General features: G+C 34.4%; 1 protein-coding gene across 1 annotated transcript; it reads right to left on the bottom strand.

Moving 5' to 3' along the window:
* Nucleotides 1-14,268: 14,268 nt before the first annotated feature.
* Nucleotides 14,269-15,222, bottom strand: LOC130047855 (uncharacterized protein K02A2.6-like). Its single transcript, XM_056143499.1, has one exon. The coding sequence runs from the start codon at nt 15,220-15,222 to the stop codon at nt 14,269-14,271; it is 954 nt and encodes a 317-aa protein (XP_055999474.1).
* Nucleotides 15,223-15,533: the final 311 nt, after the last annotated feature.

Raw genomic sequence — 15,533 nt, 5'->3', positions numbered from 1 at the left:
TAAAAATATCAAATACCTCTTAGTAATTCGTTGTTTTACGCTCTTTCAGCCTTAAAACTAGACAGTTACGTATGAGTTAATTCATCATGTTGGGATTCCCCTGACGCGCGTGGGTCTATTTTTAGACGTCTGTTATGATTTATATATGTACCACACTATATTTACTTTCTAAATAATATTCGCATTGTTTTCTTTTACATGCAGATGTTTTCAAGCATGTAATTAAGGGAAAGTTAATAATTTTATAAAGTGATTAATCTGCTTTAAAGTAATTATGTACACAAATAATACATGAACATCGGGTCATACAGCTTTAACATTTTGACAGCTTCATCACATTCCTTCATTGACGGAAATTCATCTAATTTTTGTTTGTCGTTAACTATATTTGATATAGTGGTACTATCTAAGTAGGATTTAATGTTATTGTCGTCAATGTTTGATTATTTATATAGTTTTGTGTAGAAATCACACATTTTACCTAAAATATCATTACAATTGGTGGCAAAATTATCTTCATATTTGATACGTTTAATAATATTTTCTTGGTGAGAAGATTCAAGTTCGAGAAAAAAGGAAGAAATCGTTTCTCCTTCATCTATCCATTTCGTGCGGGATCTAATCTGTGCACCTTTGGCTTTTTTATTTATCAATTCTTTTAATTCTCTTTTTATTCATATCAATGTTATTTGAATTTGATTTTTCCATTGTAGTTATTTAATTTTCTAGATAAATGATTCGCCGTTTACATGATTTACTTACACTTTTACTGTATTGTTGAGAGTAGTTTTTAAAAGTGATTCCCATAATAATTGTGCATTTTCATTTGAATCAAATTCTTTAATAATTTGTTTCATTTCCGTGACAAAAACATTATCTTCTAAAATTGAGATTTCCAATATCCTGGTCCCCGTAAATGGATTAATATCAAAAATAACTTTAATGCATTTGTGATCGGACATTCTTGTCCCCCCTGAATGTAACCCAGGTATTTCTCCGAGAAGAATATTTTGAGATTGATAGATAAAATATTTAGATACAAGAATGTAGTCGATTCTACTTGTCGGTATGTTTGCACCATGTATATCCCAAATCCTGTGGTCTTAAGTCAAGCCACAAGTCTGTTAAATTACTACTTTTTAAAAGTTTTTGAAAATCTTTTAACACTGGGATCATCAGTCTTTTCGAGATCACAATTGAAGTCTCCTGCTAAAATGATATTGTCAGGGTCTTGAGAATATTTTGTTATCCATGTATTGATTTTCATGAAAAAAAGATTTTCGCTAACCACTCCATTTCTGTTGTGAATATCGCTGAGTGTGAACATTATATACTTGTCACAAATCGGCGTTTTTAAAAAATATTTGACCTGGTTCTTGGTATAGATATTATGATACTTGCAGTCAATAAAGCTGTTGGCCCAGATTGCATCTTCGCCGCTAGCCAAGGGTGACGATCCACGATGTTTCTAGAGAAACACCGTGGATCGTCACCCTTGGCTAGCGATGATGAGACTATTAGTCATAAAATGTTGAAATCAACTAAATCCACCATTGCTAAACCACTTATATTGTTATTTAAAGGTCATTGTCAGAAAATATGTTTCCATCTTTTTGGAAAATTGCTCACGTCATTCCTCTTTTTAAAAAGGAAGACCCGTCAATAGTATCTAACTATAGGCCTGCCTCGCTATATTATCATGTGGTAGTAAAATTTAGGAAAGAATCATTTTCAAACATGTATATAATTATTTTCATGGTAATGATTTATTTTATAGATATCAACCTGGATTTTTACCGGGACATTCCGCAGTTTATCAATTATTAGAAAGATATAGTATCGTCCAAAGTATTGACGAAGAGAAATCATGTTACATTTTGTGACCTTTCAAAAGCTTTCGATAGAGTATCGGCTTAATGGTCTCATTTTAAACTTCAAACTTATAGTACATGTATATCTGGCAATCTTTTACAATGGTTTAGAAGTTATTTATGTCATAGATTACAAACGGTAATATATAAGAACCTTTTATTGTCAAAACTTGATATATGTATTTGCTGGTGCACCCCAAGATTCTGTTTCAGGAGCTCTATTTTTAATTTATGTTGATGATGTTGCTGTAAATATGCTATCGATGTGTAGACTATTTGCTGATGACAATTCACTCCAGAAATCTTCATTTAATATGCTAGATATTAAATTTAATTCTTAATCATGATTAACATATATTAGAAACATGGGCAAATAAGTGGTTATTCAAATTCAATCCATCCAAGAGGCCTCCGTGGCCGAGTGGTTAGAGCATCGCGCTCCAAATCACACGGCCTCCCATCTCTGGTCGGCGCGGGTTCGAATCCCGTTAAGTGAGAGAGTTTTCCCAGTTTACTTTCGGAAGGTCGGTGGTCTCTTCCCAGGTACATTGTATCTGGGTTCTCTCTCCCACCAATAAAAAACTGGGCGATTGTTGAGTGTGGCGGAAAACATCAATCAATCCATCCAAGAATAAAGTGGTCAGGTGTGAATGACACGGGTCTTCGGAGATGACCTTAAAAACAGATTTCCCGTGTCACAGTAGGTGTGGCATAAAGTACCCTCACTGCTCAATGACCAAAAGCACCGAGGAAAGGCCTTAATTTGAAACCCTTCACCGGTCTTAGTGACGTCTCCATATGAGTGAAACAATTCTCGAGAGAGGTGTTAAACAAAATACAATCAATCAAAGAAAGACAATCCTGTTCTACCAAAACTATTTAGGCTTATATTGTCACACAACCTCAGTTGGTCTGTGTATATTGATTCCATAGTAGACAAATGCTTCAACTGTTTGGGATGGCTGTTCTGTTCACGATACTGACAAACTTGAAAAAGTACAATTATCTGCAGCTAGAATTGTCACTGGTCTTCCTATCGTTGCATCTAGAGAATCTCTTTATTCAGAAACAGGCTGGCAAACCTTACTAAGTAGACGTTATACCGCAAAAATGACTCCATGTTCAAAATTGCAATTGTAGCGCCTCACATTACATGTACTTAACACATAGTCATTAAAACCGTGCAATTGAGGGTTTCAAAATCATGGTTTATCGACCATTCAAAAATATATATGGTAACATGCGTTTATTAATGGTAAATATCTGTTGAACACTCACCTCAAATTGTTTGAAGTTAAGTATGACAGATTGTTTATACAGAAGGTCAAAGTATAATATATTTTTCGAGATTTTTCTCACATGTATCCTTCGTTACTGATTCCTTGACATGATAATATGTAAGATAAACATTAATTATACCCCCCGCAACAAGTTGGGGGGGGGGGGTATACTGGAATCGGGTTGTCCGTCTGTCTGTCCGTCCGTCCGTCTGTAGACGCAATGGTTTCCGGGCTCTAAAGCATTATCCTTTCCACCTACCGTCACCATATCATATATATGGACTACCATGGGATGAAGATGTTCCCTATCGATTTTGGGGTCCAAAGGTCACGCGCACTGGACATCGAAGTAGCAGTATGGTTCGGTTTGTCATGCCATTTGTTTTTTACACTCAGAAAAGAGGTAGTTTATACCTATTACCAACACCCTTTGGGAGATTGGGGTAAGCGGGGGGTATTCTTAGTGAGCATTGCTCACAGTACCTCTTGTTTTCCATGTATTATTCCATAACTTGTATTGGAATTGACTGAGCATATATTTTTCTAATTTGCGAAAGACAATACATACAGGTTTTCAAAGAAAATATTTAATCAACACAACAAGAAATTATCCGCTGTAAATGTCAGCAATAAGATTTTCAGAGCGCAAAATAAACGACTAGATATCACTTTCAATATCTTTGAAATGGAAGAAAATAAAATTGATTAACAAATATTCTCGAACAGTTCAATATGTATGAAACATGAAAACTAATAATTATGTAACGTATGTTAATTCTCAAAGTTTAACACGTATTGACTTTCAAACTCAAATGTTCATAGTAGACGTTCATGTCGTATACCACATCATGCAGACAGAGAGCAAAAATACGCGGGAAATTGTTATATCATTCCCTTTAATTAATATTTCGGTAACGAATGTTACATCTTGACACGTTTGTCAAATTTCAGACCAGCCAATGACTTCTGCAAAAGAAATGTTTATATTTTCATTCTCTGTACACTACGAGATTTTCATAAACGGGATAACATTTGCTCTGCAAATACGTTTTGATAAAAAAGTTTATTGTATCGTATGTTACATTTCTTAAATCGAAATGCAAAATTTTGAGAATAATGATAACTTCTTCTCAATGCCACATCCAAATATCGCTTGATGAATATTTTCCCAAAGTTTTTGAATATTTTAGCGCCAAAATAGATCAAAAACATAAAGATAATACGAAATCATTGTCCATACATTGGGTTTAATTGACCCTATGATCACAGAATATAATCTGGCGACATGGAGTAATATATACACCACTGCTTAAAAGCATACGCAAAAGGTGTTCAACTTTTATTGAATGAAAATTTAGGTAATATAAATGATATTAACGCAAAGAAAATTAATAAAAAAAACACGCTCTCAGATTTTTATATTTGCTTGTTCAATTTTTAAAAATTGTGTCGGCGACAGTCACGATGTTACAAAATTAGGGTATCTACGCTTCCTACCAAGTTTATAAGTAAAGGGAAAATAAAAAGTATACCACGCCTAGGGAGGCTATGGGTCCATGAATGTATAGCATGCACACAATATATATGATTTGATATAGCTTATTTTCTAATATAGTGCCGGCGACATCGATTGCACGCTTTTATTGACTTTGAGTGTTAAATGATATTTATCCAAATAAACATGAAAATTTGTCCCGTTACAAAGGTGAATATAACGAACAATGATCAATCTCATAACTCCTACAAAGGTGAATATAACGAACAGTGATCAATCTCATAACTCCTATAAACGTGAAGATAACGAACAATGATCAATCTCATAACTCCTACAAAGGTGAATATAACGAACAGTGATCAATCTCATAACTCCTATAAAGGTGAATATAACGAACAGTGATCAATCTCATAACTCCTATAAAGGTGAATTAGATAACGAACAGTGATCAATCTCATAACTCCTATAAAGGTGAATATAACGAACAGTGATCAATCTCATAACTCCTACAAAGGTGAATATAATGAACAATGATCAATCTCATAACTCATATAAAGGTGAATATAACGAACAGTGATCAATCTCATAACTCCTATAAAGGTGAATTAGATAACGAACAGTGATCAATCTCATAACTCCTATAAAGGTGAATATAACGAACAGTGATCAATCTCATAACTCCTATAAAGGTGAATATAACGAACAGTGATTAATCTCATAACTCCTATAAAGGTGAATATAACGAACAGTGATTAATCTCATAACTCCTACAAAGGTGAATATAATGAACAATGATCAATCTCATAACTCATATAAAGGTGAATATAACGAACAGTGATCAATCTCATAACTCCTATAAAGGTGAATTAGATAACGAACAGTGATCAATCTCATAACTCCTATAAAGGTGAATATAACGAACAGTGATTAATCTCATAACTCCTATAAAGGTGAATTAGATAACGAACAGTGATCAATCTCATAACTCCTATAAAGGTGAATATAACGAACAGTGATCAATCTCATAACTCCTATAAAGGTGAATATAACGAACAGTGATCAATCTCATAACTCCTATAAAGGTGAATATAACGAACAGTGATCAATCTTACAACTCCTAAAAGCAATACAAAATAGATAGTTGGGCAAACACGGACCCCTGGATATACCAGATGTGGGATCAGATGCCAAGGAGTAATAAGCATCCCCTTTCGATCGGTTACACCCGCCCCATATCTTGATCAGGTAACCGGAGTTATCTGTAGTCAAAATCAGTGTGCCAAGAACGGCCTAACAATTGATACATGAATCAAGTCAGACAGCATTTGACCCAATGATAGGTTGTGTTGGGAAACTTAGATTGTTATAACAACCATAGAATTTGCGAAATGCAAACAAAAATCAGTTCTTTCTTCCAAGATGCAGATTAGAGTTATTCAAAAAATCAGTTGTACCTGATTCAATAAAACATTGGAATTTATTAAATGTCGAAGCCAGAGAAGCCATCTCTATCAACTCATTACGCAAAAATATAATAACAGAAATCACAAACCCACCATATTTTTCTTTTGGGAAACCATTCATCAACGTTATTCATACAAAGCGTATTAGTGTGCATGTGATATTACAAATTCTCGAGTTTGCTCATGTGAACATTACGGAAGCGTATTGCTGCCAATTGATATAATTTTTTGCTACGTCGTACGTACGAGATACTAAGTCCTACGTACGAGATAAGTCGTTATTACGAGATAATATGTCTTACGTACGAGATACTAAGTCGTACGAACGACATACTAAGTCGTAATTACGAGATAATAAGTCGTATAAACGACACATACAAAGTCGTACGAACGACATAATAAGTCGTCATAACGAGATAAGTTGTATATACGAGATGATAAGTCATACGAACGACATAATAAGTCGTCATAACGAGATAATAAGTTGTATTTACGACATAATAAGTCATACGAACGACATAATAAGACGTTATAACGAGATAAGTTGTATATACGAGATGATAAGTCATACGAACGACATAATAAGTCGTCATAACGAGATGATAAGTTGTATTTACGACATAATAAGTCATACGAACGACATAATAAGTCGTTATAATGAGATAATAAGTTGTATTTACGAGATAATAAGTCACACGAACGACATAATAAGTCGTTATAACGAGATAATAAGTTGTATTTACGACATAATAAGTCATACGAACGACATAATAAGTCGTTATAACGAGATAATAAGTTGTATTTACGACATAATAAGTCATACGAACGACATAATAAGTCGTAATAACGAGATACTAAGGTGTGATAACGAGATAATAACTCGCACGAACGAGATAATTTCTCGTACGTACGAGAAACACTAAGTCGTACGAACGACATAACAAGTCGTTATTACGAGATACTAAGTCGTACGAACGACATAACAAGTCGTAATAACGAGATACTAAGTTGTACGTACGACATAACAAGTCGTAATAACGAGATACTAAGTCGTAATTACAGGATGATAAGTCGTACGAACGAGATACTAAGTCGTAATTTACGAGATAATAAGTCGTTATTATGACATAATTAAGCCGTATGAATGACATAATTTCAACAAACAACAAATATGGACCGCGTAGAAACAGTTGATGTGCTTGTGAAGTTTTATTTCAAGTTAGAATTAGCCACAAAGAAATTTTGCAGTCGCTAGCTTTTTATAATGGGATCGTGATAAGTATTAGAAGCTTGAGACGTCTTTTGACAAAAATGGGTTTGTTTCGCCGCAAGTGTTATTCAAATATTCTTGCCGTGGCTATGTTTAGAACGGAACAAGTTGACAAATCAGGTCAGTTACAAGGATATAAACTGTTACACTGAAAGTGTATCAAGAATGGTTTTGTTGTGAATCATGAAAGTGTTCGACTGTTGCTTCAAGTTATTGATCCAGAGGGCGTTGGAACAAGACAGCGAACCAGACTTCAGAGGCGAAAATGGACCAGATTTTGTATAGCACGTAGACTCGTATGATAAATTGAAGCCATACGGATTTTGCATAAACGGGTGATATTGATAATTTTAGTTGAAAATCACCGGAAGTTTACATGAATTAACATAAACCTTCAAGTTATCTGTAACCTGCATGTACTCATTTATCTTTTGCGGCATTGGGCACAAATATGCAGAGAAATTTGACAGTTCATTGCCTGAAATTGAACAATTAATGCCTAGGGGGTCTTTTAGCATTCCAAATATTTCTATTAATTTTGTCAGAAATGAAATAAATGCTATGTCAAATTCGAAGGCTACGGGGTTAGATGCTATTTCTGTAAAGCTGTTGAAAATTAGCTCGGGTGTGATTGGTGAAATTTTAACATATCTGTTAAGGTAGTACTCTACATCGTCATAATGGCTGACTTCCTTTAAAAACATGGATGAAAAAATCTATATCAGCAATATTTGACTTTTCCTTTTCCATTTAAATACCTAGTCGAGTAGCGCAGTAGGTTAGGATACCGACTGCTGAACTGTAGGTCGCAGGTTCGAGTCCAGTAGGGGTTTTATTTTTTTTCAGATTACCTTCTACTAAAACTGTATTTTTTGACAAAATAAAGTAAATTTGAAAATTTTCAACTTCAAAATATTGTTGTACATATCCTCCACTTTTCATCTACATCAAATTTCTCTGGTGTAGCATACCTCCTTAAACATGTCTATAAAAAGTGGTGTGGTTGCATCCGAATGGAAAAAAGCTAGAGTTACCCCTCTTTTTAAATCTGGTGACAATTTTATGGTGAACAATTATCGACCCGTGTCAGTTTTAGCAATCGTGAACAAAATTATAGAAAGGCATGTTTTTAACTCATTTTACGAGTATTTGGATAAAAACAATCTTTTAACGGAACATCAATCCGGTTTTAGACCAGAGAATTCTTGCGGAACAGTACTTTATAACATTATTGATAAATGGTTAAGTAATATAGATAGTGGCAAATTAACAGGTGTTCTTTTAATTAATCTTAGTAAAGCCTTTGACACTGTAAACCACCAGGTATTGTTACACAAGCTTTCATCATTTGGTATTTGTCAAAATTCTTTTAAATGGTTTCAGTCTTATCTTAGCGGGATATCACAATGTGTTAGATGGAAAGGTGTTTTGTCAGATGAAAAAGATGTTACAATAGGAGTGCCTCAGGGGTCCATATTGGGTCCATTGTTCTTCATTTTATTTGTTAACGATTATCCTAAATGCCTAAAGCACTCAAATGTCTCTATATATGCAGATGATACATCTCAGGATGTTTCACATCAATCTATTGATGTTATTGAGCAAAGGTTGCATGATGATCTTTTAAACTCTATGAAATGGATGGAAAGTAATAGACTTACGATGAATTTAGCGAAAACACAATGTATGTTGATTGGCACTGCACAAAAACTCTCAAAGTGTAGAAAAATGTGTGTCAAAGTAGGAGATATTGTTTTAGATACTGTTAAACGGCCAAACTTCTTGGTGTACAAATAGATGAATGTCTAACCTGGTCTGTACACATTGATTCTTTATGCAAGAAACTTTCACAGAAAATAGGCATTTTACGTCGTCTGCAAACTTTTATGTCAAATGCAGCATTATTGAAAATTTATAACACTGTTATATTTCCTCATTTTAACTATTGTTGCACAGTTTGGTGCTCAGCCAAAAACAGGGTTTTTATTGACAGACTTTTTAAGTTACAGAAAAGGGCAGCCAGAATTATATTGAAGGTGAAAGTAACTCAGACTTCTACAGCTGATATTTTTAGTGTTCTTAAATGGATGCCTGTTCATGATTATTTTGTATATAGAAAACTAGTGCTTGCTTTTAAGGTTCTTAATAACATGACACCAGAATATATGAACGTTTTTAATTTTGTCAGCCAAGTTAGCTCCAGAACAACAAGAAGTAGAGATAGTGGCATTTTATATTTACCAAAAGTTCGAACTGAATATTATAAACGGTCTTTTAAGGTATCCTCCACAATTTTATGGAATCAGTTGCCCGAGTCTGTCAGAAGCTGTGGTTCTATTACATCTTTTAAATCAGCATATTTGCAGCATTAATTCTCAAATAAGTGATATATAAATATGATGTATATATCGTGTGTGTATTTTATGTATATATTTTATATTATGTTATCTATTTTTCTATTCTCTCATTTATCTGTCTGTGAATATGTTTTATACAGGACCACAATGTAAACTAGTCATTTGTACTAATTGTGCTATCCTGTCTAAATAAAAGAATTTTTTATTATTATTATTATCTCTCGTCCAGGTTTTTTCACATTGTAAACAATGAAACAATGTAACAAAAGTGTTTACTAGTACTAGTACATGTATATGTAATGAAGAATGTGTGTCTTCTGGTTCGGTTGCATGCATACATTATAGCAGATCGGTAAAGCTGGCTACTAGTAACCAGCTACTAGTAACTGGCTACTTAAAAAGAGAAAAGTTGGCTACTAGTAGCCAGCTACTTGAACCAGGAAAAGTTAGTTACTAGTAGCCAGCTACTAAAAGTAAGAAAAGTTAGCTACTCGTAGCCAGCTACTACAAAATATAAAAGTTATAATTACTGATAGCTCGCTACCAGATAAAGGTTAATGAGTTTGAAAATTATTATCAATCAGATTTATTTCTAAAGAGGACGAGGAGTCCTATGAAATTTCATGCTCAATTATCCACAATTACATAACGTTGCAATGAAAAATACGAATAAACTTTTTCAACTGAGTGTTCACTTTAAAAGTGATACGGATTGAATTCAGACCTTCAATCATCTGATATACCATCCATTTTGAGATATTTGCTACTTTTACAATTTGATTCGAGTTACCCTGAAATTTCAACATAAGTGTGAATACCGTAAGAAACTTTATGTTTAACTTTATGTTTGTATTAGATATCTGACGAATTTACGACTATACATATGGCAAGAAGTGATAGATGGTGTTTTGGTACGCCATGAATTTTCTGATATCGCTCTTTAGGAAATCAGTTACTTATACATTTTGATTATCGGTATAATGAAATTTCAAGATCCGTGTGAATACCTTAAGGAACTCCGTGTTTATATCAAATATTTAATTCATTTTCAAACTCATTAACCTTTATCTGGTAGCGAGCTATCAGTAATTATAACTTTTATATTTTGTAGTAGCTGGCTACGAGTAGCTAACTTTTCTTACTTTTAGTAGCTGGCTACTAGTAGCTAACTTTTCCTGGTTCAAGTAGCTGGATACTAGTAGCCAACTTTTCTCTTTTTATGTAGCCAGTTACTAGTAGCTGGTTACTAGTAGCCAACTTTTCTCTTTTTATGTAGCCAGTTACTAGTAGCTGGTTACTAGTAGCCAACTTTTCTCTTTTTATGTAGCCAGTTACTAGTAGCTGGTTACTAGTAGCCAACTTTTCTCTTTTTATGTAGCCAGTTACTAGTAGCTGGTTACTAGTAGCCAACTTTTCTCTTTTTATGTAGCCAGTTACTAGTAGCTGGTTACTAGTAGCCAACTTTTCTCTTTTTATGTAGCCAGTTACTAGTAGCTGGTTACTAGTAGCCAACTTTACCGATCTCATTACAGCTCCTAATCCTATAAAGTATACATGAAATATTTTGGGAACTGTATATAGCGAATTCACTTCTTGCACACTACGATGCCTCAGCAGCCATGTTTATAAAAATTCCTAAAAGTTCCTAGGATATACCTGAAATCTATGGAAATATTAAGGTCATTTTTAGACAAACTTTGGATGTAAATCAAAGCTGTCTTAGGAATATCCTACACTACTTTAAGACGTCTTAAGTAATTAAGACATAATATACGCAATGTTTTAAAACGAGGCGTAAAATGATAGTGCGTGTCATAATTATACACTGAAGTTATGATAATTAAAAGAAAAATGATTTCTATGCGCAAAAAAAAAAAAAAAAATCAAAGTACTGAAAGTACTGAAAAGCGCTAAGCTGACTTCAAGAATTCTGTCTGTAATATTAATAAGCAGGAACAACAGTAAAAAAAAAAAAAAAAAAAAAACCAGTTCATGCGTTATTCTTTATTTTCGCACAACTAAATAATACATTTCTTGTAAGGAAATAAGAAATATGGATTGGAAACAATGCCCTGAAACTTTTCAACATGTTCAAATATAAACTTTATATGATGTTGTAAAAATTAATGGTCACCATAATAATTTTGATCCCACCCGGAACTAAAACCCTGTCCTAGGATCATGAAATTGCAATTTTGGTAAAGGACACCTGCTCTTTTTTTTAAATATCCATAATCAGAATTTAGTATCAAAAGCATTACCACCGCTGTGGTGGTCTAGAGGTAGAGTGTTCGCCCTGTATGCGGACGGTCGGGGTTCGAATCCCGGCCGCGACAGACCTAGGTCGTTAAAACAGGTAGTGACAATTCCATCGCCAAAACCTCGGCATCAGGTGTGAATGTCAAGGGTCCTCGGAGATGGCCTTAAAAACAGATGTCCTGTGTCACAGTAGGTGTGACACACTAAAGAACCCTCACTGCTCAATGGCCGTATGCGTCGAACAAAGACCTAAATTGTGCAACCCTTCACCGGTCTTGGTTACGTCTCCATATGAAATAAAAATGATCGAGAGGGACGTTAAACGAGATACAATCAATCAATAGCATTAAGGGCTATGCTATTCAAATATTTTACACATAAACACTTTATACCCAGTTTGGCCCCCACCCATCTTCCCAAGTCAAGGGTTTCTGATCCGCTACGCTCCGGCCACCACCCTAGATCATGAAATGCTCTACATGACTATGCAATTGTTGTTCTTACAGATGTGATATTGTAGAGAAGAATGTTTTTGGAAATGTCAAGTTTTGGTAGAAAATGTGAAAACAGTTGTAATGGTAGTTTTCGGTAAAAAGTGTTCAATTGTTATTACGCAACTAACTTACTGTTGTGTTCCAGTTTATAAGTGTATGAAATATTTTTAGAATACAACTAAAATGAAACAAATCAATAGTTTGATACATACATGTATGTCAAATAATAATAGAAAGGGACAAACAACTGGACAGAAAAGAAAAATACACATAACCACATACACTAACGTACAAGTGTCACAGATATTCATGTCAAAACACACCAATAATGCAGGTCTATGAAACACTTTACATCCATTTCATCACCTCACCAGAAATCATTTAAATACATACATAAACATGCATCTGTATGACTTGTACTACAGAATCAAGTATATGATTATCTGTATATAGCAATCAAACCATGAAAATGGAATTAGTTTTTGTAATCAATAATGAAGTTGATTTCAATTCAAAATCAGGTTGGAGAGAATGTGAATCCAAATAAGTCGGATAAATACACGTATAACTGAAAACAAAATTTAGGAAGTTATTCAAAAAAGATGTTCATCATACATGTGCAATATTACATGTAATAACTTTGAAACTGAATGCTGTGTTATCAACAAGAGTGGAAAGAGCTCATTTTTAACATGAAAGTTAATACAAGAGGATATACTAAATCGAATATGATAAATTAGACTAACATATATGCATGGATTTACATTTAAGCATTGTAGTGATTGTTATATGTATATTTAAAAAAAAAACCTCCAAGAGTTTGTACACAGGTACATTAAACACTGTAGTCATTAACATGTCTGTATTACACTCCTTGTGTAAAAGCTCATATTCATATTGCTATTGTTTGAATTTTATAAAACAGTTCCTTTTATGAAAATGCAAATAACCTTAGCAAACAAGAGGCCCATGAGCCACATCGCTTACCTGAGTCACCTTGGCACATATTTGAAGATTTTCCCTATATATTCGCATGTAAAACTTTTATCCCTATTGTGGCCCCAACCTACTCTCGAGGGCCATGATTTTTACAAAATTCAATCTGCACTATGTCACGAAGCTTTCATATAAATATAAACTTTTCTGGCCAGTGATTTTTTAGAAGAAGATTTTTAATGATTTTCCCTATATATATGTATGTAAAATTTTGATCCCCCACTGTGACCTCATCCCCCCCCCCCCGGACCATGATTTTTACAAACTTCAATCTGCACTATGTCAGGAAGCTTTTGTGCAAATGTAAACTTCTTTAGCCAAATGGTTCGTAAGGAGAATTTTAAAAAAAAAATCCTATTTATGAGTTATGTAAAACTTTGATCCCCTATTATGACTGTAATATTCAGTTAAAGCAATTCAATAACTAAAATCCAGTTGCCTTGCTTTATACATTTATTTACGGAACATGTGTTTACAACATAAAAATGCAGAACATGGAATACATAATTACGGGTTGCACTAATTGACGATATGACACGTATGAAGCATTAAGAGTATAGGATATTACATCCCTCCCTTTCTTAGATTTGAAATCCTATTTGAACAAACATAAGTATTCAATTTAAAATGTCCGACTACAGTTGTTTTCACAGTTCGTTAATACTTGACTAGAGTTAGTGACTAGAGCTTCTATTCGTTGATACACGACCAATAATAAAACATTATACACAAAGAACATACACATAAACAAACAAAGGATAATTCAGGTGATCATTATGCCCCTCACTGATTATTCACACGCGTAACATAATCTTGTAAGTAAGTGGGTTGCTTCCTCTGTCTTGTAGGGCGCGAAGTGTGTGCTTCACCATCTCGAACCTCAGGGATTTTTAGGTGGTTCTTCTGTGTTGGGACATTTGGTACCTCTTCTTCATCAGCTGTATCTGCAGTTTGGAGTTGATATTTTGTTTTCTTGAAGAATGATGAGTTGCGTGTCACGTTTCTCTCGTTCTGTTTAGTGATTACCATATTTCCTTTTCTGTTAGTTACGACGTGTGGTACAGGATCATACGATGGTGTGGTCTTCTTTTCTTTGACTTCATTCCTTAGTAGCACGTGGTCTCCAATCTGGATATCGCTCCGTCTTGTTTTCATCCTTTCGTCTGCACCAGCTTTCATTAGTATTTTTGAGATTTCATCATTTTGACGCAAGAGTTCATCATTTTTGGTTTGTTTCCTTGGGACCGATGGTAGCTTAGTCTTTGCTTCTCTGTTGAACATTAGCTTGAAGTGACTTATTCCTGTAGAACTATATGGAGTTGTTCTGTATTGTCTGAGGAATTGGAACATGGACTGTTTCCAGTTTCTTCGCTCTATTTCAGCTGCTTTGATGTTTTTCATCAGTGGCTTGTTGAATGCTTCAGCTTGAGCATTTGCTCGAGGCCATCTTAGAGTAATTTTTCTGTGGGTGAATTCTGTGTTGTTGGCATATTTACTAAATTGGTAGGAATTGAACGGACTTCCGTTGTCTGTCTTGATGACTCTAGGGATTCCAAAAGTGGATAATACCTTGTCTAACACCGGTATAACACTTTGGGCTGATACATATTTGACGATTTCTACAACAGGGTATCTCGAGTATTCATCAATGATGACAAAGAGATAATCGCCCGATGGTAGTGGGCCGCAGAAATCAGCACTGAGGTCATTCCAGGGTTCCTGAGGCAATTCTGACATTTTGAGTGGTTATACATGTATTTGTTTTGACTGGGTTATTGCTTGACAAGCCAAGCAGTCCTTTACCAAGTTATCTACTCTGTCATTTATCCCTGGAAACCAGACTTTGGATCTGAGAAATGCCTTGGTTTTTGCAAGACCTTGGTGTCCTTCGTGCGCAATTTTTATAGTTTGGTCCCTCAAGGCTTTTGGCAAAATTATTCTCTTCCCTCGAAGCAAAACAGTATCACAGTGAACTGCAAGTTCATCTTGAATACTTCTATATGTCTGAAGCTCCTCCATGTCTATCGTATGGTCTAGCTTCTTCATTT

This window comes from Ostrea edulis, chromosome 1 (genome assembly GCF_947568905.1).
Source record: "Ostrea edulis chromosome 1, xbOstEdul1.1, whole genome shotgun sequence".
NCBI classification, from domain to species: domain Eukaryota; kingdom Metazoa; phylum Mollusca; class Bivalvia; order Ostreida; family Ostreidae; genus Ostrea; species Ostrea edulis.
This window is presented reverse-complemented; position numbering and strand designations above follow the sequence as displayed.